Genomic DNA, 25,523 nt, shown 5'->3' with positions numbered 1-25,523 from the left:
ATGGAGCCATCAGGAAAGATCATCAAAATTTAATACAAGATACAACCAAACAGTAGAAATTTGTGAAAGGTCATCCAGTGGAACAAATTTTGGGAGAACCTTCACAAGGTATAAGTACTCGATCATCTCTTAGAAATATTTGCAATCATACTGCTTTTCTATCTCAAATTGAACCCAAAAATATTGATGACACACTTCTTGATGAATCTTGGATTCTAGCTAAGAAGAGTTGAATCAATTTGAAAGAAATGATGTTTGGACACTTGTTCCTAGGCCTAAAAATCATACTATTATTGGAACAAGATGAGTTTTTAGAAACAAGAAAGATGAGTCCGGAGTCATTACTAGAAATAAGGCTCGACTTGTAGTCCAAGGTTTTAATCAAGAAGAAGGAATCGATTATGATGAGACATATGCACCTGTCGTAAGATTAGAAGCTATTCGAATGCTACTTGCATATGCTTGTTATAAAGATTTCAAACTTTTTCAAATGGATGTTAAAAGTGCTTTCTTAAATGATTTTATAAATGAAGAGGTATATGTTGAGCAACCTCCAGGTTTTGAAAATCATATTTTTCCAAATCATGTTTTCAAACTCACAAAAGCACTATATGGACTTAAACGAGCTCCTAGAGCTTGGTACGAGAGACTCAGTGGTTTCTTGATTGAAAAATGTTTTTCAAGAGGAAAAATCGATACAACTCTTTTCATTAAATATGAAAATGGTGATATTCTTTTGATTCAGATTTATGTTGATGATATAATATTCGGTGCTACTAATGAAAATATATGTCAAGTTTTTGCTAATACTATGCAGGAAGAATTTGAGATAAGCATGATAGGAGAACTTATATTCTTTCTCGGATTGCAAATTAAGCAAGCAAAAAATGGGACATTCATCAATCAATCAAAATATATTAAGGAATTACTGAAGAAGTTTGGGATGGAAAATGCTAAAGAAATTGGAACACCAATGAGCCCATCAACTAAACTTGATAAAGATGAATCTGGTAAGCCAGTTGACTCAAAGATATATCGAGGTATGATTGGTAGCTTATTATATTTAACAGCCAGTAGACCAGATATTATGTTTAGTGTGTGCTTATGTGCACGCTTTCAATCATTTCCAAAAGAATCACATTTAATTGCAGTTAAGCGCATTCTTAGATATCTTAGTGGTACAATTAACCTAGGGTTATGGTACCCTAAGCACAGATCTTTTGATCTAATCAGCTACACATATGCAGATTATGCTGGTTGTAAAATAGATCGAAAAAGCACTAGTAGAGCATGTCATTTCTTAGGTCATGCACTAGTTTCCTGGTTTAGTAAAAAACAAAATTCTATTGCACTATATATTGCTGAGGCAGAATATGTTGCTGCAGGTAGTTGTTGTGCTCAAGTTCTCTACATGAAGCAACAACTTGAAGATTTTAAACTCATGTATAATCATATTTCAATCAAATGTGATAATACAAGTGTTATAAATCTTTCAAAGAACCCAATACAACATTCTAGAACTAAGCATATTGAAATAAGATATCATTTTCTTCGAGATCATGTGCAGAAAGGCGATATAGTACTAGAATTCACAAACACACACGATCAATTAGCAGATATTTTCACAAAGCCTTTAACAGAAGATAGATTATGTATGATAAGAAGAGAAATAGGTATGATGCATGCTATGAATATCTCTTAAAAGATAGACTAGAGTCAATAAAAATAGAGATAGATTTATTAAATACTTTTACATAAACTTGAGATTCTTAGTCTCATGTTTGCTCATTCTCTTCATACAATATCATGTCATTCTTATCCATGGGAACCGGCAAGCGGAATGAAGAATCTAATAAAGATTTCAACTGTTTATTCTTCTGCCGAATAATTCCTTCTCTTGTTGAGACTCTTGAACAATTCGTTGAAGTACAACAATTTGTTCTTTGAGCTTTTCAACTTCATGATTTTTGGCTTGTAGCCGCTGAGAAAAAGTAACAATAGAGGAAGAGTAGCGAGTCTCAAGACTCACCAAGTCATAAATAGCATCAGAATCTGACTTATTAGTCAGATTATTATTTTCCTGCTGCAACATGGCACCAATGACAGCTGTAGAAAGGACAGGAGGTTGAGATGCAGAATGTCACATGGATGGATCTAGAGAAATGTTAGAAGAATGAGCCATTGAGAAAAGAATAGAAGGCTTAAAACGAGAATGTTGAAGGAATGCAGATGAGTTATAGAGATGAGAAGAAAACTTGATGCAGATTGGATGAACTTCAGGACTGATTTTATAGAGATAGCATAAAGAATAAGACAAACTATTGTCTCTTCAAATCTTATTTAGTCAAAAGAAATACAAGATATGCTGGACACACATTGTCAAAAGTTTTCTTACTAAGCCAGCGAGATTAACAGTAGATTGTCCCTATTTTTCTAGTAAACGATAAACCTCTGTTGTTATCTGCCGATGTTGACCTTGTATCTGAACTCTTTCTCGTTCCAGCTCCTCTATTCATGGTTGCAGATCATGAGCATACCAATCTGAAAATTTTTTCAACTCTTGGTTTTCTTGCTTTAGCCTTTTATTCTCACTATCCTTATTAGCAAGCTTTTGTTGTAATTCAGATATTTGCATGTTAAGATGATCAATCTCACTCACACTCGCCATTAACCTCCGAGACATGATCGTAACAGAGGCAGCATATTGACTACTGAGCATTCTTGATTCTGCAATAATCTCAGAATCAGCCTTACTAGAAAAACGGCTCTCTGCTCATATCATGGTCTTGACGATCTCAGGAGAGAAGATTGATGATTGATGCGTCAAGGGTTCCTGATTCAAGTCTGGAACATTAGTGGAAGAGAATTGCTCAGTCATTCTATCGTTGTGGAAAAACAGAACTCAGGTCAAGAAGCGATGTATTTTTTTGACATCCGATAGATGAAAATGCTCATTTTTTTATAGAAGCTTAGAGCCTTCAATTACGTTTGTCAACAACATCAGACGATTGTTTAAATCTCCAGCCGCACTAAATTCATAGAGTTAGACCTTGAGACTTTGTAGCATTTGTCGGGTCACGGATAGCTCCTTTTTCAACTATCTACAGTAACTATTAAACGCATCGTTTTCTTCAGTCCATTTATTTGCTGCCGATCCTTTTTAATGATGCCAAAAGGGGGAGAAGTTTTAGACTAGAATATTAACATTATTTAAATTGCTAAACTTGTTATATATGTTTGGAATTATATTTATACTTTTGCTTGAAAAACTAACGCATATTCTCAGGGGAAGCTTAAGTATCAATACAGGCTTCAGGTTCTATCAAGTATTTGTCATCATCAAAAAGGAGGAGATTGTTGAACCCAAGGTTTTAAGTTTTGTGTAATTATATATCTACACATGAATTTTGATGATAACAAATGAATACAAAGAATAAAGAAGTCTCAAGCTCAAGTTGTCTACACAATGGAGTCAAACACATCAAGGAAACAAGCATGAGCAAGAAGGGAACAAGTTCACATTAAAGTTATAGAGTAATGTTGTAAATCTCTTCAAAATTCGAAATTAGGATTAATGCTCAAAATTAATATTTTATCATAAAGCATTAAAATGTATTTTCCACATGTGCATGAATATTTTGAAAATTAAATTTGAAAATTTTGAAAGATGATTGATTGTCATCTTTCACATGTGCATACCTTGATTAAAGGGTTGAACTTTGAAAAGATTAAAGATGATTGATTGTCATCTTTTACATGTGCATGCCTTGATTAAATGGTTGAATTTTGAAAATATTAAAGATGATTGATTGTCATATTTCACATGTGCATGTTTTATTTGAATATTTTCAAAAGTGATTGATGCTTTTTTAGACTTATACAAAAGGTAGATGATTTTGTTTGAAAATTTTGAAAAGTAAAGTGTGCTTCTTTTGTCATATACAAAAAGTAAAAGATTAGGTTTGAATTTTTTGAAAAGGAAAGTGTGCTCCTTTTGTCATATGCAAAAAGTAAAAGATTAGGTTTGAATTTTTTGAAAAGGAAAGTGTGCTCCTTTTGTCATATGTCAAAAGTAAAATATTAGGTTTGATTTTTTTGAAAAAATGAATGATGTTGTCTTTGACAATTGAAAAAGAAGAACCTTTTATTTGAATTTTTTGAAAAAGTGAATGATGTTGTTTTTGACATGTGAATCTTTTTTAATTTGAATATGAAGTCTCATATGCCTATAAATAGATCATTTGAGAGCTTTACATACACAACACTAAGAGCATACAACATTCATTCAAAGCTTTCATTCTCTCTTCTCTAAGCATTGAGCCTTAATCCTTGTTCATTTTGAGAGATATAGTTTGCGCTATATTGTTCTTATTTCACTCATTGAGGAGTGTTTTCTTATAACCTACCCACTATCAATTCTTGTATCAGAAAAAGTGTGTGTATAACCCTTGTGTGTGTAGAAAGTATTCTACACGGAGAATAGTTGAATCACCACGTGTAAGGTGATTGCAAGTGTAGAGGGTGTTCTACACGGATCCTTTGTAGCGATATTGTTCAAAGGTGTAATAGGTTTCTATCTCCACCTGAAGGAGGTTGAATAGTGAATTTGAGAATTCTCAAGGGGTAGCTTGAGACGAGGACGTAGGCAGTGGGGCCGAACCTCGTTAACATATTGAGTTTGCTTCTCTCTTACCCTTATTTTTTATATTTATTGTTATTTCATATTTTGTTTATATTTTATATTATATATTTGATTTATAATTGTTATTTTTTTAATACAATTCAATTCACCCCCCCTCTTGTGTTAGTCATCTAGGCAACAATAAAATATATAAAAAATACATAAAAATGATTGCACTTAAAATTTTGCATCTTTCACAAAAATCTTTTTGAAAATGTCTTCCACTTGCTTGATAACCCCAAATACTCATAGAAAGAATAAAGTAGTTACAAAAAATAAATAAATAAATAAACAAAAACAAAAGCCCTCTTTATTGATCGAATGTACGTTGACAACATGAAATGGCTTTGGTCAAATCCTTATTTAAAATTTAGTTAATATCACATTTTTTTTTATATTTGTTTATTTTATTTAAATTTAATCTCTAGATTAAATTAGTTATTTATTCTTTATAGAATAATAAAATATTATTAAATTAATATTTTTTTAAAATTTATAATTCTACCAATTTAATATTATTAATTATAATTAAATTAATATTAAAAAATCATATTTTCAAAGGTAATTTAATTCTCAAATCATATTTTATGTTATAATTAAATTAATAAATTATATTATAATGATGAGAAGGTTGTATTTTAATTTTTGGTAAATGAATTTAGTTTTCCATATTTAGCTAACTACTGTATCAAAAATATAAAATATTTTAGATTTGTCCAATCTAATATAAGTCTTTTTTACACAAATAATTCAAATTTTGGCCATTATCTTCATTTGGGCAAACGAATTAGGATACTCTTAAAGATATTTAGTTATCAATTAATTATCATCAATATATTGGTAAGGAGTGTATCAAATAAATAAATAAAAATATTTATTATTGGTCCTGTTTCTAATTATCTTCTTTTCATAATTTCTCCACATTATATTAAATGATTGACAATTTATATTTACTAATTATTAAAGGCTCGTTTAGTTGTTAGACTCAATTGAACTTAATTACTAAACATTCAACTCTCAAATTACTAAACTCATCTTAACTCAAAACATCTTTTACATATGAAATTCATAACTTTTTTCAACTTAACATTTTTTTATATATGAGATCCAGAATCTTTTTCAACTTCTTATAAATATATCTAAACTCATCTTAATATCTAAATACATCTTATATAGGTCCTATATAACTCACTCTATCAATTCAACTCACTATTATTTATAAAAAATTTAATTCAATTAAGCTTAACTCAATATTTAAGTGTAGACTAAATAAACATGATGAATAGTATTGTAGTAATCCAAAACAGTTGTATACAAATTACAAGCATATTTAAGGAATTAGAAAAGCATTAAAAAAGAAGAAGAAGAAGAAATAGATTTAGGTTGAGATCACATTGCTATATGTGTCTGTTTTACTTAAAAAAAGAAAGAAAGAAAAGATATGTAAAAGTTTAAGAGACTATTTGGATAGTGAGACGAAAAAGATATAGATTTAGATGAAAATAGAAAATTAAATAAAATATTATTTTTTAATATTATTATTATTTTTAAATTTAAAAAAATTAAATTGAGATTTATAAAAATTAAATTATTTATTATATTTTATATAAAATTTTTAAAAATTATAATAATAAAATAAAATAAAAGAGATGGAGAGTATTTCTGCATCCAAATCACTTTTAAAACATGGGATCAACTATATATATATAAATTCCTTTGGGCATAAAAGAAAGGGAAATAAAATAAGAGAGAGACGCGTGTAGACATTAGACAACTTTCAAAGCACATGAGCTGGCCGTGATTGCACGTTTGGTAAGCTGCCGGTCTTAGTTTACTAGGCTGTAGTGTGTCTGCGAGGAATTGGAAGTTGGAACATCCGCCGCCCAACTCATGGTTGCCAGCCTTTTAGAAGAAAGAAATAGGAAAATAAAATATAGTTTTTGAGACAGGGAGAGAGAGATTTATACAAACTCCAAGAAGTAAGGGACGGAAAGTGAGAATTTTTTTGCTTGGCATTATCCGTCTGAAAAAAAAAAAAAAAAAAACATTTTTGGGTGAGAGGAGAGATAGCTGGATTTGTTATTCGTAGATCAAACAATATTTTTCTGTCTCCCTCTCTTTCTCATCACCTGTTTTTCTAACCCCCACTACAGGATCACCATCCCATCAAGTAAATTTGTATTTCTTGCGGAGATATTTGGGGGCTGGTCTGGTAATGCAATGGATGGGGTGGAAAAGAAAGTGGGGCTCTGATAAGAACGAGGTTTTCTTTGGTTTGGAACAGAAATTCTAATCTTTGTTCTGGGTTGTTTTTCTTCGTGGTGAGTGTATGGATTCGAGTGATAAACCCAAGAGGCTCTACAAAGTTTGGAAGGGAAGCAATGTAAGTTTCTCTGAGTCTCTATATCAATTGAGCTTTACTATAAATATTATGTATTTTTAAGTTCATAAATTGAATTGGGTCATTTCCTTTACTATTATTGGGTTGGTATACTAAAGATTGGGCAATTTCATCGTTTTCATTTTCCTTGTATTGGGTTACATTTGCACGTGTCTGGTTGGTGATTATTTGGTTTTAGATACGAATTTTATTTTTATCTTTATCGCGATGAGTGATTCTCTATTGCTACTTATCAAGGAAGAAAACATGATCCTCTATTACTGATAACTGACAGTGCTAAAATTGTAACAGTTAGGGAGCTAAGTATATGGGTGATTGGGGGACAACAAACAAATGGAAGAGTCGACGCGGTTTCTATTGATTATTATCTTACCACGCTACCAAAGCATAACTAGGACATTGCAGCATGATTTGTTCACCAGAAGAAAAAAAGGGAAAGAAGAGTAAATCTTAAAGTTTTCTGTTTTAGTTTGTCAAGGCCCAAGGATGGGAGAAAAGGAATGGAAGTGTGAAAAAATAGCTGGTCCAAATTTTCGTTTGGGAATAAGTGTAAGGAAGGAAATATTCTAACACTAAATTTATCAGTCCATACAACAGAGAAAAGGCGAGAAATATTTTGTGAGTTCTCTTATTTTGTGGAATAAAGGAAGTTTCAAAACATTCATTCTGAGGCCTACTAGAACTTTCCCTCAAACATAGGTGACATTTGGAAAGAAGTTTAAAACTAACTAAGAAAGCATATTATAATCTCGTTTGCTCAATATTGTTTTCTCTTCACTTATTTATTCGCAACAGAAATAGAGAATGATATAATTTTCTTTTCTATTATTTTTTATTGTTTCTTATTTTTATTTTATCATGTAGAATGTGAACCAAAATGAGTGTAAAGTTCTTTACCTTCTCTTTATTTTCTCTCAGCTCTCTTCATTTTATTCATTTTCCTTCTTTGCTCTTCTTCACTTTGTTTATTCTTCTAAAATGGGAACCAAATGAAGTAAGGGTTTATTTGATTGAAACACCATTTATTACTTGACTTTACGTTCATGTCAACCAGGGTAGTGTTTCTTTTGATCTCTCCCTTCCTTTTTGTCATTTCCTTCTTATTGGGGGTTGGGCTGCTTATCTAATAGACGGGCTATTTCTCATAATGTGGATACTGTGTCCATGTTTGGATTCAAAACATCTATAAGAACATTTTCAAATTTTTTCCACTTTCAATTGAAACATCTTTTAACAGAACAAATCTCAAAAAATGATTTTCATCTATCATTTGCATCAGTTCCTGTGATGAAAAAACACAAGAATAGAAAAAAAGCTTTTACAAACCTCCCCCCTCCCAATATAAAAAAATAAAAATAATAAAAATTAAATTAAATTAAAAAAAATTGGAGAATTTTTTACCAAACATCTTCTCAATAGGGCCCGGAAATTTTTCAAACAGCCTAATAAAATTATATCTCAAAAAAATTTATTAATCCATATAAATTTTATACAGGCCCTTCCAGTTAAAAAAAGCCATCTCCAAAAGTTTTATCAGTGGTAGTTGTATTGGAAATTTGATGAAGTTCTTTATATTGATCTGTTTATCCATACAAGTACCTCAAGTGCATTATTGGAGATAGTGGTGCCTATATACAAGTTGATTATCCATGGGGGATTCTGAATTTAGTTCATGTTCAAAGGATTATGCTTATGTCAATTATTTGCTCTCTGTCTCTCGCTGTCTTTGCGAAGTGAATGTGGGTGTAATGAAACCGTTAAATCTAATTTATTTATTTATCCTTGCCGAGGGCATGTGCAACCCCTGAGATTAGTCGGGATGCTGTTCCTGGACACCCGGTGCCAATAAAAAAATCAAATTTATTTATATCAAGGCTTATTGAATTGGTAAACTTTTCTCAGTCATGTCATGCCCCCAGAAAATAATAATGGATTTCTATAACTTCTAATAATAACAATGATGCTGGTGAATGACTAAACACTACTTACACACAATCTATCATGTCGTGCACAATTTTTTCCTCCCTTTTCCAAGTTAAATTATTTTTAAATTTTAAAAATATGAATCTAGTGATCATTTCTTGAGTGCCTACAGAATTTTTTGTTTGTTCTCCGCCACCCACCCCCCCCCCCCCCCCAAACCCCCCGGGGGAAAAGCCCCCCCAAAAAAGAAAAATCTCCCAATCAGCACATATGATTCGCTCTGCATGGCTAGAATGGATGCTTGCACTTTCATGTTTTTGCAGTCTATTTATATATTTATTTTTTGCGTAATAGTGAATGAGGTTGTCTTGTTTATTTGCTCTTACTTGATGTGTGTGTTTGTGCACATAAAATTCTAGAGAATTTTATTTCGGCTGATTAAAGAAGCTATCTGTTAAAGTATGCCTACTACTTTGCTTTCTAATTGAAGATCTGGAATTAATGTGCCATACTTGCACTGATGGAGCCTTTTCATGGTTTTGTCAGAAATTTTTATGTGGTGGGAGATTGATATTTGGTCCTGATGTGGCCTCTCTTTTTCTATCCATGTTCCTTATCGGAGGCCCTGCAATTGCTTTCTGTATAAATGTATATCTTAAGATCAAAGATGACAACGACAAGAACCATGGACTTTGGTGTTCTGTGTTGTTTGTGGGCTCAATTCTAACTGTTTTGGTAAGTTTTTATATTTGATGTACATCTCGTAGTAATGATGATGGTTTCCAGAACTATGCATGGTCAAAGCCAGAGAGAGTTAGAAAGGGGGGAGTCCTGTGTTGTTGACTCAATTCATACAGGTGGGATGGCAGATGAAATTTTCACAATTAAAATGCATTGAATATTCAGGTACGGCATAATGTTCAAAAACAGGGAAACAAACCATAGTGAATGCCCACATGGAAATGGACTGCCTTAGCCTTTTTCTATGCCCCTTCCCCCAAAAGTACAAGTCACAAAGAAAACTAGGAGTATCATAAAGTTTTTTTTATATGGCAATGCCAGGGATTGCCCTCAGGTAGTGATCCATTGTAGTTAGGGCAGTGCCTGCAGCTAAGAGGACTAGAAAGTAGAACATGTGACCACAGATCATGGTTGCGGTGGTTCAGTACCTCCTCCCCCATAACTGGCCAGTTAGCCTTGGAGTGAGTCTGTTTTGTTTTAGTAGCTTGTACTGGCTGCTGCAAGAGCAGTTCTTTTTCTATGGATTTTACAAAATTACTCTGATATTCTTTTACCAAGTTTTTGTACAATGCCACATATGCACCTTCTCTAGGATATGATTCTATTCTGAACTTTGGAAAATCTCCATCACACACTATAAAAATCAAGATGCAGTGATGTCAATTCCATATTTGTGATCGAAATGCCCTGATAGAATTGTTTCTTCATGCCTTCTATATGCTTATGATGACTGCTCGTGCTGCACGTAGTATCCCTGACTCTTGTCAACCTTGGTGCAGGATTTAACATTTCTCTTCTTGACCTCTGGAAGAGATCCTGGAATAATCCCTAGAAATTCAAGGCCTCCAGAGTCAGATGAAGCATTTGAAGCAACTACACAATCTATGGAGTGGGTTAATGGTAGAACCCCTCACATGAAACTTCCCAGGACGAAAGATGTGATTGTGAATGGTCACACTGTCAAAGTGAAATACTGTGACACTTGTTTGCTCTACCGCCCACCTCGTAGTTCGCATTGTTCCATCTGCAACAATTGTGTCCAGAGATTTGATCATCACTGTCCATGGGTTGGTCAGTGCATTGGATTAGTAAGTTCAAATTTTCAGCTTGCAGTGATTTTCTTAAAGAAAATATAAAAGCCCAGTACATCTTAAAGCAATGCGGTGGAAGTAGTTAGAAGGCTGGTACATCTAATCACTACGAATGCACCAGGTTGAAAATGGAAGGGTAAAGTCTTCCCAGTCGTGTTCCTATATTATATTTTATATCCCAAGCCTTTCAAAACCTGATTTAGGATATCTCTCCAACCACTTATCAAAAACAAAGTCTCTCCCAACCTACATCGTACTCAGTTGGAAAAGCCATAGCCACCCCAAACTTATCTGTTTTCTTCAATGATGTTGCTTATAGAAAGATAAATCAAATGATAACAGTCATTGAAGGATTCACATTACAATGAAATATTTTTTTTTTTCATTATTTTTCCCTAATTAAAAAGCACATGAATCTCTAAAATTCTTTTGAAACCTCTTTGCACTATTAAGTATTAGTTTGATCGTTTTTTAAGAAAATACTGTTGCAATTTGCAAAAATTGTCTAATTTCTGGAGAGTCTATACTGAGCATATACTATATGTTGCATTTATTTTTTCATGCATTAATAGGGTATTTAGAATTCTCTCTCCCAGGATAAACCCATGTTTTTGGAAGAAAAATAAAATTGGTTGCAAATGACACTGATGTTTGATGTCAATCAAATGCCCAAGTTTCTACGATGGTATGGAGTGAATTTTAAAATGTTATCACCTTTGAGTTGGATAGCACCGTCTGTGGTCTCTTTGTTTGGGATAACTGCCCCTCCAGCTCCTCCAGTCACTCTTTGTTAGAGGATACCACTTCAGATTTCTGTCAATTGTGAGGCTACCTAACTGTTATATAACAACTGTCACGGGTCAAACCCAAGCACTGGCATTGTAGCACCTGTTTTGGAGACCCACCAATTAGTAATCTCACAATTAGAATGTGCGTGCAACCATGTAAAATGCAGGGAAACAACAATTGTCTAATATTAGAGCAGCAAAGTTGCTTTCAGACCTTTGCAATTAGTATGTATCCTGATTACTAGGGAAACATTCTTATGACGATATTAATTAGCAATCCTGGTCTGACTTGTAAAGTTTGAAGAAAAACATAATTTATGTAAGAAACATGGTGCAAGTAATTTAATTGATAGGAAGTGTAAGATGTAAGGTTTTAAATTATATTTATTGTTTCATGTCTTCTTTGGAAATTAACAGTACATCTAAACGTTGATCTGGTTGCAGCGTAACTATCGGTTCTTCTTCATGTTCATTTCAACATCAACCATCTTGTGCATACATGTCTTTGTGTTTTCTTTGATCAGCATTCTTAAAAAGGATGCCAATGTTTTGAAGGGTATGCGACACGATATCCCATCAGATTTTCTCATAGTCTACTGCTTCATAGCTGTCTGGTTCGTCGGTGGTCTTACAGTTTTCCATTTCTATCTGATTTGCACAAACCAGGTAACCTTGTTACTCAAAAATACATGACTATGTATATCACTTAGGTGCTTCGTTATGTTTCAGTCAGATGCCTATCCATGAACGTAGCTGATGTATGGGGTATGAATAAATTTTGAAACAAATCCTAACATCTATAAGGCATTTTTTTATTTGTTATGAAATATGTTCCGGAGAGCTTTTTCTAGTTTACTTACGTTTGGTGAAACTGAAAATCCCTAGTCAGTAGAAAATATTTCTCTGATCAGGGCAGAATTACACCTGGCTGGGAGTTAACCTGCTTAATGAGAGTGTTAGATTGCGTTTTGGTAGTGAGGTGATACCAGAAATTCTGTGAATAGTAGTGAAAAAGTAATGATAAAATATTAAATAGTAGTAAAAAGTAATGAAAAGTGGGTAAAAAGTAATGATAAAATAATGGAAGCCTTAACCTGCCACCAATGGACTATAACGTTCCCTTCCAGCCTACCACTTTTCTCAACGACCGAGAATTCATCATGGAAATAATCTTGCCATAATGTAATGGAATTTCAAGATAGAAAAGGTAAATGGAAGAGAACCCTCCCATTAGCCAGTGGGAATTGAAAGATCTCCCTTCTACCTCTAGTTATAGCATGATGAACAGAAGGAACTGGTACTATGATTAACCAGCTGGCCTGATGTTTGTTCAGAACTCAAAATAAATTACAATGAAGTCTGCACAGATCTCTTAGAGCCATTAGTGTGTATGAGAATATAATCAGCAAAAAGGAGATAAGTTATAGGTTCACACCCTCTAGAAACATGGTTCCTCCCCAAAACATCCTCCTCCATCAAATTGGGCAGCCTACTGAATTGTTCTTCGCTTGAATAAAAAGGAGGTGAGAAAGAGGATCACCCTTCCTTGGTTCTCTAGTGGAAGAAAAGAATCCCTCATGAGTGCCATTAAGCAGATAGATAAATTAGGATTCGTGAAACACTTCTGTACAAGACCAATCCTGTCATCACTAAAGCCAAAAGGAGAACCTGAGATGAAAAAGACCAATTCACTAAGGTCAAATGCTTTGGCCATGACAAGTTTAAGAACTACCTTACCCGCTTGAGGTTCCTTGCTTTAAACCACCCATTAAAAAAATAGTTTTCTCGCCTGAACTATATAATAATTTTATAGTGAAAACAATCTTCTCATAAATCAATCTTCCCTCCACAAATGCCCCTTGACTATGAGATACATGTTTAGGCAAAGAGTAGTCTTAGCAAAGATCATGAAAAAATAAATTCTAGGAAACTTAGCATAAACTATATTGCCTAAAAGCTGTAAATTCCTTTGGATTCTCAACCTTTGCCACCAGTATAACCAAAGTAGTGTAGGCATAAGAGAGATCACCCCCTTGGAAGAACTCCAATTCTGCAACATAGAGACCCCTCAATGATAAACCAGCAATGATTATAGAAAAAAATAATATAATCCATTGGCACCAGCAATGATTACAGTTCCGATTCTTGTTATCTGTCACAAAAGCTTAGAGTTGTATAACTTAACTGCAAAGGTACCTTGGTCAATTCTTGAAAGTTAACTAGTCTTCTGTTATCTAGTCTCACAGACTCACATATGTAATTATCTTTAATTTTGTCATCTCCTACCATTACGATCTGAATCTTCTTGTCTTTGTAATTTGATTCTATGAACAGATAATTTTCTAACTTATTTTTACAGCATGACCACAAAACACAGCTTCTCTTATATAGGTCCCGTAATGAGTTTTCATCTCTGACATCATAATATATAATGTGTTTTACTTTGCGAGTAATGTGTGATTTCTTCAGAAAATAGATAAAAGGAAAAAATTATCCCAACTAAGCCTTAACTCAAACAGAGCATTGTTAGCCTTTTATTGTCGAAATCCGTATTTTCATTGAATTTAGGAATTTCTTAAAATTCTTGTTTTTTAAGATAATATTTATATTGCAAGACAGGCAAAGAAATTTATCCCATTTTTTCAGGAAGGTTGCCTAGGTGCAAGTCTATACCGGGCTTCTACCGGGGCCATCATGTATCTTTTCGTGTAAAGTTTCACTAACTTGTGCATATCTGATATGCTGTTCGTTTTCATTCTTTCTTTCTTCTTTTTCCTAACAAAAGGGTCATATGTATCTACTCTCTGCTTCTTTATTATTATTTTCCATTTTTAATAGCTTTTCGTCCAAATTGGATGGATGACAATTGTTGAATTAATTATATTCAATCCATTATTTTTTTGGTCCATTTCAGACAACGTATGAAAACTTCCGTTACCAATATGATAAGAATGAGAACCCATACAACAAGGGAATGAAGAAAAACCTCAGAGAAGTTTTATTCTCTAAGATTCCGCATTCTGTGAATAAATTCCGATCATTTGTGGAGGACGACGGACATGCGGTTGTGGCATTTGTGACTCCAAATCTTGGGGAAGCTACTATTAGCCCAAAGGAGAAAATTGACATTGAAATGGGAACTAGGCGTGCAGAGAGCAGTGGTTTCTCGCTTCCAGAAATTTTGCGAAATTTGGACTATGATGATTTGGAGGAGAATATGAAGAGTATGGAGGAAGAACAAAGACCTGCTATTGATGCTTTGCCTGTTCAGCAGGAATCAAAACAATTTGTTCAAAGTTCCATTGGTGAAGATGGAGTGACAGAATTCATGCAAAACTCATTAATTGCAGATGAAGTGACAATGTCTATTCAAATATCCTCTTCTGGTGATGGAGCTGTAGAATCTGACCAAAAGTCTGTAGCTGTCAATGGAACTAAAGCAGTCGAGGAAACTGATGAAGGAAATAACCCGCACCAAACCATAACACCAGTTTTCCAAGCATAGAGGTTTTCCCTTATTATGACTCTTCTCGACTTCTATTTTTATTTTCACCTAAGCATCTGTTGTTTTGGAACAGAAAACTTGTTCAATCATAACCAATGTTAGTGTTAAACAATGCTTGTTTTGACAGCAACCAGGAGAAACTTAATCCATCTACATCATACCTAAAAAATATTATCCCTAGTTCTAAAGCCTTGCTTACAGATAAAGCAGCTTCCGATCAAAGTGCATAGTTGTAGACAAACGGAACGTATATTATATTTGCTTCTTGAGTTTTATTACATAATATGTTTGATAAATGGCATGGCTGACCATGGGCTAGATCTGCTTTGCTCCCATGAGTAAGTTGAAGTTGAGTGCCATCATTCCATGGGCAAGTTATTCATCACCTCTAAAAGGCTACTAGAAGATTGTTTCTATTTTTTATTTTTTTATTATTTCTTGAAGTTGTAAATGGTGTTAAGATACTAAATAGTCCAATCTGCTTTAGCCATGATAATTTGTAACATTTGGATTGTTGCAGGACATTCTTCTGTGGCTTGTACATCTAGAAGCAGACAAGGATATCTGTCTTTCTAGGATTGTGAGTTCCCAAATGCAGAGGTTAAAATGATGCGCAGGAATGTTAATTTTGCTGGAAAAGAAGAGGAGATTGATCCATAGGCTTTTTCGTCAGTTAAGGTTCCACCTCTTCTGACTAATGATTGTAAAGTGTTGTTGGTTGTAAAGAAAGAAAAGGAAAGATAATACCATTTGTATTGAAAGAACACCCGAGAAAATTCTCTCAGACGCTCTCTGATTTTTTGAGGAACTTAGCGCACCTCCATAAGTTTCTCTTTTTTGAAAGAATTCTTAACGTCAACTATAAATTCTGTAATTCCCAGCTAAAACAGCGTGCCCAACAACTTATTTGACAACCCAGCCTAATGGTCCATGACAATAACACTTAAAAACCCAAATAGTAAGGATGGCGTTTATACAAGAAGAACACCACGACATACGCTGTATCTCGTGCAAGACAACCTCCACGCACGTGTGGTCCACTACAGTCTTCGTTCCGAAACGTCATCACCTACTTTACCAATTCTTCACCTCACTCTTTGTTAATTTCAGATGGTATGCCGGCATATTCTTAGGACAATTTAGTCTAATTGAATTGAAATTATATTGGGTGAAGTTTATATTGAAATTGGAGCAAAATCCGCAAGAATAGAAAGTTTGTTGGACTTGGCGGGATAAGTCTGGTCGAAGTGAAAATAGTCATATCTTTTGATCCCAAACATTGGATAAATGTGTCGTGATGGTTCTACAACTTTATGTTCCTCGAAGTACTCCAAATTCTGAAGTTGACTAGATAAAAATAGCTGAAGAATGAAATTCACTAGACACGTGAAACGTCTCAGTAGTTTCAGAGATCGCTTGGAAAAGCTGAAGAAGCGAGGTCCAGATTTGCCAAGGTGCAAATATCAAGTGGGTCACTTGTATTGTTGTAAGCTAAATTTAGAAACTTCTAGGATTTGTAAGTGTTTCTAAATTGTTTGTAACGAACAAAACTTCTTTGGTGGATTCGAAGTGGAGACTTACACCTAGAATTGTTTTAGATTCTCAAGACTCCCTTTAAATGAGTTTCCACTTTGTTACCAAAATTGTTGTATGATTTCTCTTGGTTGGGTTGCTTTTAATTATTTTTTATTTGAGTTATTGGATGAAAAATTTTCTAGATAGTTAGAAAGTACCTATTTACCTGTGACGCCTCTATATTCCGCTTGGGATCGGATGAACTTTGAAATCTCGAGACATGTAACTCAAGGTTACATGCTCCCTGTTCATGACAATTAAGGATGCAATCCATCTAGAATGCATTTAGCAATATGCCATACTCGCAACAGATAATTTTTTCTTTAAGCAATATTGTGCACCAAATAAGATATATCCCAAAACATTAAAACATAATTCATAAACTAAATGTGATAGACATTCAAGATTACAGTACAAGTCCAAAAGGTTTGTAATCATAAGAGTACTGGAGACCAAACTCCTCAAGTACAAGCAAAAACTAAAGATGCATACATGACAGGAAAAAGCATGAAAAATGTGATCATAAATAAACTTGACGTGACTTAATAAATAATATGGCATGTGCTGACATAACTTGAATTGACATGAAAGGAATTGAACTTGAGACTGAACTAAACTTAAACTTGAACTTGAATTGAAACTGAACATGAACATGGACTGAAACTGAACACGAATATGAATTTGAACTTGAACTAAAATTGAATATGAACGTGAATATGAAATAACATGAATTTGGAATCTTGTTCAATAATTAAACATGATTAATAAACATGAAATGTGGATGCTACACAGGTCCTCTTGAGCTGTGTGCCCCTACTGATACTGCATCACATCACAAGTATCTGCACTAGTTATGAGTGCGTTAACATATGTATTAGTTCACAGGTATCTGTACCTCCTATGAAAAACGTAATGTATGTATCCTGTGATAGGTATCATCACCGTATAACATGAAATTGAAATGTGGGTGGCACCATCGGTGTTGGTGCCTAGTTTCACTATAGTGACCAATTAATTAGGTCACATTCGAAACTTGTTGATGGTACTTTGTCAACTCAGAAAATTTCACATCAATTTAAATGCCCCAGCATTAACAATGGAGTTCCACTAAGATATTATCTCATCCTAATACTTAGAGTTATGAAAAATACTATTTTTGAGACATTCTGTACTCGAGACATGACGTGAAATGAAACAAAATGATAGATGACCTAACATAATGTGACATGACATGTATATTAGATGAATGACATGGCATAACATGAAACATATGTACATTTCATGATATGAAGTAACATGTAACAGATAACATTTTATGACATGACACAACATGTAACAAATGAAAATTATGCGACATGACATAATGTGTAACAGATAAACATTTCGTGACATAACATAATGTGTAACAAATATACATTTTATGACATAATATAATGTATAACATATATACATTTCATGACATAGTAAAGTGTATAACATATATATATTTAGTGACATGGCATAGCATGACATATATAAGAATGTGAACAACTGTTCTCTTACCAACACACATATACAATATTTTGACAGTAAGTTAGAAGTAGGCTTGCAACCCACCCAAACCGTTTGGTTTTTTAGCCCAACCCGACCTGACTTGCGATAGCATGAAACCAAATTATTCTGACTTGACCCAATGTCGGGTCAACCTGTAAATCAAGATCAGAACGAAGAAAAAAACACCAAAAGCTTAGCACCTTCCACCAAAACCCAATCCACCATTTTGCCGATAGCTGACACCGATTGCTCTTGTTCTCTCTTTCTCGCCCATCTTCTTCAACCTCAGCTTGTATTCCTCTTGGAATTCATTTAATTGTGACCCTTAGTTCACTGGGTATAGTCAAAATTTTATTCACAAGTACATCAGTTCGAGAAAGGAGAGGCTTCAAGAACATACTCACCAACCAGCAAGAAGCTGTTCTACAGGGTTGGCTGGGTCAACAACAACACAAATTTCAGGGGTGACAAAGCAACCACAATTAGGCCAAAACGATGGTAATATTTTACAGCAAAATCAATGGAAGAAAAATATAGATCTCGTGGGGCTTACCGAGAAGAAATGGACATCGTGTGTGGTACAATGGAGAAGAACTAAGATGATTATCATGGTTTGTGTTGTTAGACTTATGAAAATAGAGGAGAGGAAAATCTCATTCTTTCTCAACGTGATGGAGAGATCGCGTCCTAAGTTTTCCTGCAAATTTTGTTCTCGTACTGGATTACTTTCTTGTCGATTACTCATTGGAAATGATCATTTGGGTTTTATTTTGCAAACCCAAAACCCCAAGTACCGTGATGGCTATGACGCCAAATGATCATGAAGACTCTCTCCACAACTCGTCAAAAGGAATGGGTTGGGGAGACAGAGGAGTTGGGTTGCTGTGGCAGTGAACTCGTCAAAGAACATGTTGCTTGGGGAAAGGATTGGTGAGGAAGACAGAGGGAATGGAGGTAACGAGGAATGAGGAAGAGAATGGGGAGGCTAGCTAGGGTTTCGAATTTCCTAAAACACCATAATGGGTTGAAACCGGCATTTCACGGGTTCAACCAAACAACATGTTTAAACCTCATTTTATCGGTCGGGTCGGTTCGGGTCATTCGGGTGGATTGTGTCAACGGGTTTTCTGCTCAAGCCTAGTTAGAAGCTAACTTATAGTGAACGTAACGTGACGAATTAAATGCACAAAGAAATGAGAAACTGTAAGGAGAGATTTCTAAATGTTAGAAACTCCTCACTAAGAACTTAGAAACAAGAAAATATTGACTTAGAGTAAAACCATTTTACCCTCTATATGTGGAAAAATGACTATTTTATCCCTAACTTAAGGATTTCACATCTTAACTCCAAAACTCACCAAAATTTACATTCGTTATGTAAACTTTGTCCTAAGTCTAAATATCTAATTAGAAAAATTTAAAACATAGCACAACTAGGTCAAACATGCACTGGCCGAAACATATATAGGCCAAATCTCATAGTTTTTGTTGCAATTCTTTCGAACCCTATCTTTTATACTCTGAATACATTCATAAAACATTCTTAAGAACTATCATGCTTTGAACCATTAAGCCAAAACCACAAAAAGTCACAAAAATCAAACTTAACACAATTGGTTTTCACCCTTTCACTAAAATCGAAAGCTATGTGGTTTCATTTTGATCAAACCATTAGATCCGAAACGTTTCATTAAGTAAATTATGATGCCCCCAATCTCCACTTGGGATGGAATGGAGACTTGGACAAAGGAGTTCCCCTAGAATAATTCACCATCCTAGCCACTAGGGTCATGACAAAAGTTTTATTTTCATGCTATGCTTGTAAAATGTATTTCATGACATGTGCATATATAATAAGCTTCATGTGAAAATGACATTTGTAAGCAATATGCTAAAATTGTGAGAATTTCACATGTTATGCAGCAAGTAATCAAATGCTAAATGATGTATTATATTATGTTTCATGCTCAAAACAATATTTATAATATGAATGTGGCATTTATACAAAAATCTTAAATAAATTATCTAAGAGTAAGTTAGAAGCAAACTTACAAACTTTCTAGGTACTTGGAAAATTGGTGCAGCTATAATAAGAGTTATTCTAAGTTAGGAATTGCATAACTAAGGAAGATGTTCATAATCAAGAGGGCACATGCAATATTTATGCAATGGCCCCTATAATTTTTCAAAATTACCACTAAAGCCATAAACTTTCACTATTTGTGATTTGCTCTCAAAATTCACCAAACTTCACAAAGCCCATATTTTCTATATTCTAAATCCATATATGACCTTAGAACTTCAAAAATAAAGCAACTACTATGTCAAAATTGTGATACCCCGTTTTTACGTGTATTTTCACTGAAGTAGTGTTTTTAATTTAATTAGTATATTGGTCCTTTTATTTTAAATTATTGTATTTTAAATTGGTTTTATTTTAGTTTGATGTGGTGTTTAATTTATTTTAGTCGTTTTATGTTTTTAAAATCATTTTCGGCGGATCAGTTTTTGGATCCGGAAGTGAGGATTGGACCTCATTTTCTTTCTCCATCTTTTCTTTTCTCTTTTTCTTTTTTCCTTTTTCCTTTTTCCTTTTCTTCTTTTCTTTTTTTTTCTTTCTTTTCTTCTTCTTCTTCTCCCTTCTCTCCCGCGCGAGCCGAGTTCCCTCCCCCTCCGTCCGTCCCTTTAGCCCACCCAGCTAGCGCCACCTCCAGCCGCCGTGACCCACCTCCACCTCCGGCATGTCCCTCCCTCACCGGCGAGCTCTACTGCACCGGTGGTGTGCTACGCCGGCCACCCAATCTCTCTCCTTTCTCCTCCAAACAAATGGGTCTTCTAGCCTTTTTCTCCTCTTTGAGCCACCATACACGGCCAAATCAGCCACCAAGCACCACCAATGGATTCACCACATCAAGGGCTTCCTCCCCATGTCTTTCTTTTCCCCTAACTCTCTCTTTTCTCCGATGGGTCTCCATAACTAGAGTTTCGATTTCACCACCGTACACTGCCATACATGGCCACCCATGGTGTTTCACTACTACCATCTTGTTCCTCTCATCACCATGACCTTCCCAAGAAATTTCATGGCCAACGGAGTTATGTATAGCCCTCACTCTCCCTCACTCTCCAAGGTCGAAATTAGCTTCAAGTGTCCGATCCGCCGCCGTGCACCGCCACCCACAGCCAACTCTCACTTTCGTTAGCTTCATAAACATCTCTAGACCATTCCCTATCAATTTCGTATATTGGTTTGCCCCCGTTCGAAAGTGGGTAATTTATTACCCACGGCCACAGTGTACAATACACTGTTACGTTGCTTTTTCTCCGCCGTTTGCAACGCCGTGAGCTTTCAAAAAATACCGTATAGTGCTGTAAGTATTTTTCAAACTCTAATTTTAGATTTAAATATATTTTACTCTTACAATAAATTTATCTGGTTGGTTGGTTGATTCCAAACTGAGTCCGAGGAGTTCGGGGGTCGGATGGATTGAGGACGGAGTTGCATGGTTTATTGATTTGTGATTGGTTGGTTGTTTTATGCCTTGAGGTTGTATTTATATATTGCATTCATGCGTATTTTATTTAATTGAGAAAAATCATGTTTTGTTAGCGTAAATGGATTTTCGGGTGCGTGTGTCTCACGAGCCTAAGCCGGGATGGGTTATTATCTCGGTGGAGCTCCTCTGGTCACTCGGGAGTGGATAATATTGAGTGATATCCCCTGGGTTGTCGTAGGGCTACAAACGGATCGCACGATACAGTAACGCTGTCGTGTCGACTCCGTGGTCCCTAGAGTGGCGGGGACTAGAGGATGGCCTGGCCAGGGATGCGCTGGGCGCGAGTTCTGGGCATCACTCGTTTAGGTGTCATACGCATAGACGTTGCCTTCGGTGTGACACAGAGCCAGAGTGTGCGGATGATCCCTAGGGGAGATCGTGGTGCATGCATAATTGGATCGGTTTTATGGTTTTCAGATGCGGGCCATTTTCTGGGAAAATGGCGGGGATGTGTTGAGACTTTGTGATCCATTTTCTAGGAAAATGGTGGTTTGGGCCATTATCTGGGATAATGGCGAGGCTTGGTTTTAAATGATATGTTTTTGGGCCAAATTGTTTTTTTGGCGTGCGTGGAAAAAATATGGTTTATGGGTTTTGTGCATTGGCATTCTTTCATGCATATTGTTTGAGTTATAATATACTTTTATCTAGTGACATTTGGATTTTACTTACCTGCGCCACCATTTTTGGTATCGTAGTTTTTGATGCAGAGATCAAGAAGGAGGAGGAGGCTGAGCCCGAGGATGCGGCTCCGCCGGAGTACTAAGTTGGAGTTATGCTTTATAGTTGGTTTGAAACGATATTTGTATTTGTAATATTTTATTAGATATGATTTGAACGAATTTGTATTAAACTAAGAAAAATTCTGGTACTTAATTATATGACTTTGCTATCCGCTGCGTGTTTCTTCGTGCACATTTGTTGCTTATGCACACACTTGGCACTCGTCGATAGGGTGGTGACCCATGATGTCATCATCCGGACGTCTCTATTTTCCCGTATCCATGCGTGGGGATTTGGGGGCGTCACAAAAATCATCCAACCCATGGCATGCAATTTGGTAGCCATTTTGTGATTTCAAACCTATAGCTTTTTTGCATGCATGTGTGATCCAATTCTATTAAACGTAAATCCATAAAACTAGTCTTGGAACATGTTTACAACTTAGAATAATGCCACATGAGTTCATCCCAATACTTTAAGCGTTGAATAACACCAAACCATTCAAAAACCTTCAAACCATATGTATGCATGATGCATTTCAATGCCTAACATGAAGATAATTGGTTCCTAAAGGTTCATAAGGCCACCCTTGAGGAAAAAAAACGTGATATGCCAAGATCATTCTCATACAAGTGCAAATTGAATACTTAGATGATGAACACAAGATATGGATTTATAAACCTATCATGACATGCTTTTTTCCTCAAATTTAAACTTTAATAATTCTCCCAAGACATTAGTAAAACATATAAAACCATGTCAAGACATTTCATGGCTAAAATTTCATTCAAAAACAATTTATTCAATCAAAACTCTGAACCAAAATGCATCTCTTCAAGTTAAACCTCATATAATTCAATCAAATCTTCATTCTCATGCCATAAATCAAAGCCTAACATGTTGATCTAACACTCAAAATAGATAAGGCAAGATCACTTACCAAAAGTGGTGGCCCATGAGCTCTCAATGTAACGTCCCAGTGACCGGTGCAAAACTGCAAGTGCACAATATCGTAGTTTTATAGTAAAGTAATAAGAAGAGTATCGTCCTCAGGGATTAGTACCTTACGTTTGCCAAATACCAAAATTATACTAAACTTGATTTTATCTAGAGGAATCACTAAGATTTTTGTAGTTGCAATCTAAACTAGATCAACTCAAAGAAAAATGTGCAAAAGAAATAACACTGACATTCGAAGATCAAATTAATGGGAAGAAAACTTCTAGGAAATCGATTTCACCTACTTCTTCACTATGCTTTTCTCATCCAGCTAATTTAATTTAAATCTCTTTTGTCTATTAGCAAATCTCTAATTCATCCAAAAGCCTCATCCAAAAGCCTCTTTCGATAGTCAATTGGAATTGACTCTTGGTTATCAATTCACACAAGAATATGCAAATTCAATAATCAAAAACGCAATAAGACCAATGATTTAATTACTACATAGGTTCATACAAGTCTTTCGATCTGTATACTTACCTATGCTGAAATATCCAAGATCTACCCTATGATTCCCTCTGATTCCCTCTTTCGATAGCAAATCACAAGATTACTTATCATCTAATCAATGGCCAGTTAATTAGAAGCAATAAATTCAGAATAAATCAGATAAACAATGAGAGAATTGCATTAAATTAGCATAGACAATCAAGCATAGTTCGGAAATAGGTTACATCGTTTTCCTAGAATGAAGAAAATTTAGCTCATGCTAGAAATGGAATTCAACATAAACGAATTCATCATAATTGTTCTGAGAAGATGGGAAGAAAATAAACACTAAAAAATCCTCCTTGCAGCCGCAACTCGTCGTCAAAAGCTCAAGGGAACGATTCAACGCTTTTCTCCCGTCCGTGCTCGTGTATGATTCCAACGTACGTGCAATAATTGGAATTCCCTCTCCAAAAACAGATGATTTGAATCCCTCTAGCTATGTTTTTCTCTCCCAAGAAGTGTTCTCCAGTCAAAACTTGCGGCCCTAGAGTGAAAAATTGCTTTTATATGGTGTCACGGCGGAAAACCTAAAATCTGTCAAAATACGATGTTCGCTCGAGCGGGGTGTCGAGCGCACATCGAGTGTTCGACTCTGTCTGATTTCGCTCGAGCATCCTATTGAGCGCATGTCGAGCGTTCGACTCTGCCTGATTTCGCTCGAGCGGCCAATGTCTCCGCTCGAGTGAATTAGCCTAGGCTGAGCATCTAAATTTTCACTTCCTTTCTTGTCTCGAATCTCCAAATCAAATTCTTGAAAAAGGAGGATCCAACGAATTAGCCTAGGCTTAGCATCCTTCTTGCCAAACAAATAGCGAAGTGCTGCATGATCAGTGAACACTATCACCTTTGTACCAATGAGGTAAGACCAAAATTTGTCACAAGCAAACACCACAGCAAGCATCTCCTTCTCAGTTGTCGTATAATTCAATTGAGCTTCATTCAATGTCCGGCTTGCATAATAGATGGCTCTAAACAGTTTGTCTCGCCTTTGCCCCAACACTGCTCCAATTGCAAAGTCACTTGCATCGTACATAACTTCAAAAGGTTGACTCCAATCAGGCACAATCACAATTGGTGCTGAAATTAGCTTCTCCTTGAGTGCATTAAAGGCCTGCAAACAAACAACATCAAAGTCAAATGCAGAATTTTTCTCAAGAAGATTACATAAAGGTTTAGAGAGTTTAGAAAAATCCTTGATAAATCTTCTATAAAATCCCGCATGTCCCAGAAAACTTCTGATTCCCTTCACATTCTTTGGAGGTGGTAGTTTCTCTATGGTTGCAATTTTGGCTCGATCCACCTCAATTCCTTTGGATGACACTCTATGGCCCAGCACGATCCCTTCTTGAACCATGAAATGACACTTCTCCCAATTTAGGACTAGATTTTTATCTTCACATCTCTGCAAAACAAGAGCTAAGTTATGCAAACAATGATCAAAAGATGTACCAAAAACTGAAAAGTCATCCATGAATACTTCTATTATATCTTCCACCATGTCAGAAAAGATAGCC

At 35.1% G+C, this 25,523-nt stretch overlaps 1 protein-coding gene across 5 annotated transcripts; it reads left to right on the top strand.

Moving 5' to 3' along the window:
- The first annotated feature begins 6,465 nt into the window (after positions 1-6,465).
- Positions 6,466-16,017, top strand: LOC122279247 (probable protein S-acyltransferase 4). 5 transcript variants are annotated; one of them, XM_043089716.1, is made up of 7 exons: positions 6,466-7,064; positions 7,374-7,631; positions 9,552-9,740; positions 10,526-10,834; positions 12,181-12,291; positions 14,540-15,132; positions 15,651-16,017. In XM_043089716.1, the coding sequence occupies exons 2-6, from the start codon at positions 7,569-7,571 to the stop codon at positions 15,128-15,130; spliced, it is 1,263 nt and encodes a 420-aa protein (XP_042945650.1). In that variant the 5' UTR covers positions 6,466-7,064; positions 7,374-7,568; the 3' UTR covers positions 15,131-15,132; positions 15,651-16,017. The 5 variants fall into 5 exon arrangements, with proteins under 5 accessions (XP_042945650.1, XP_042945652.1, XP_042945648.1 ...); XM_043089714.1 differs by having other exon boundaries at positions 6,470-7,064; positions 12,070-12,291; XM_043089715.1 differs by lacking the exon at positions 7,374-7,631 and having other exon boundaries at positions 6,474-7,064; positions 12,070-12,291.
- The last annotated feature ends 9,506 nt before the right edge of the window (positions 16,018-25,523 follow it).

This window comes from Carya illinoinensis, chromosome 10 (assembly GCF_018687715.1).
Source record: "Carya illinoinensis cultivar Pawnee chromosome 10, C.illinoinensisPawnee_v1, whole genome shotgun sequence".
Taxonomy (NCBI): domain Eukaryota; kingdom Viridiplantae; phylum Streptophyta; class Magnoliopsida; order Fagales; family Juglandaceae; genus Carya; species Carya illinoinensis.
The sequence above is the reverse complement of the archived record's forward strand: the minus strand, read 5'-3'. Positions and strand labels throughout refer to the sequence as shown.

Excerpts from the sequence above, each read along its gene's own strand:
- LOC122279247 (XM_043089714.1), top strand. The coding sequence starts at position 7,569 with ATGGGAGAAAAGGAATGGAAGTGTGAAAAAATAGCTGGTCCAAATTTT. Across the intron at positions 7,632-9,551 it reads ATTTTCGTTTGGGAATAAGT|AAATTTTTATGTGGTGGGAG; the intron begins GTAAGGAAGGAA and ends TGGTTTTGTCAG. Across the intron at positions 12,292-14,539 it reads ATCTGATTTGCACAAACCAG|ACAACGTATGAAAACTTCCG; the intron begins GTAACCTTGTTA and ends GGTCCATTTCAG.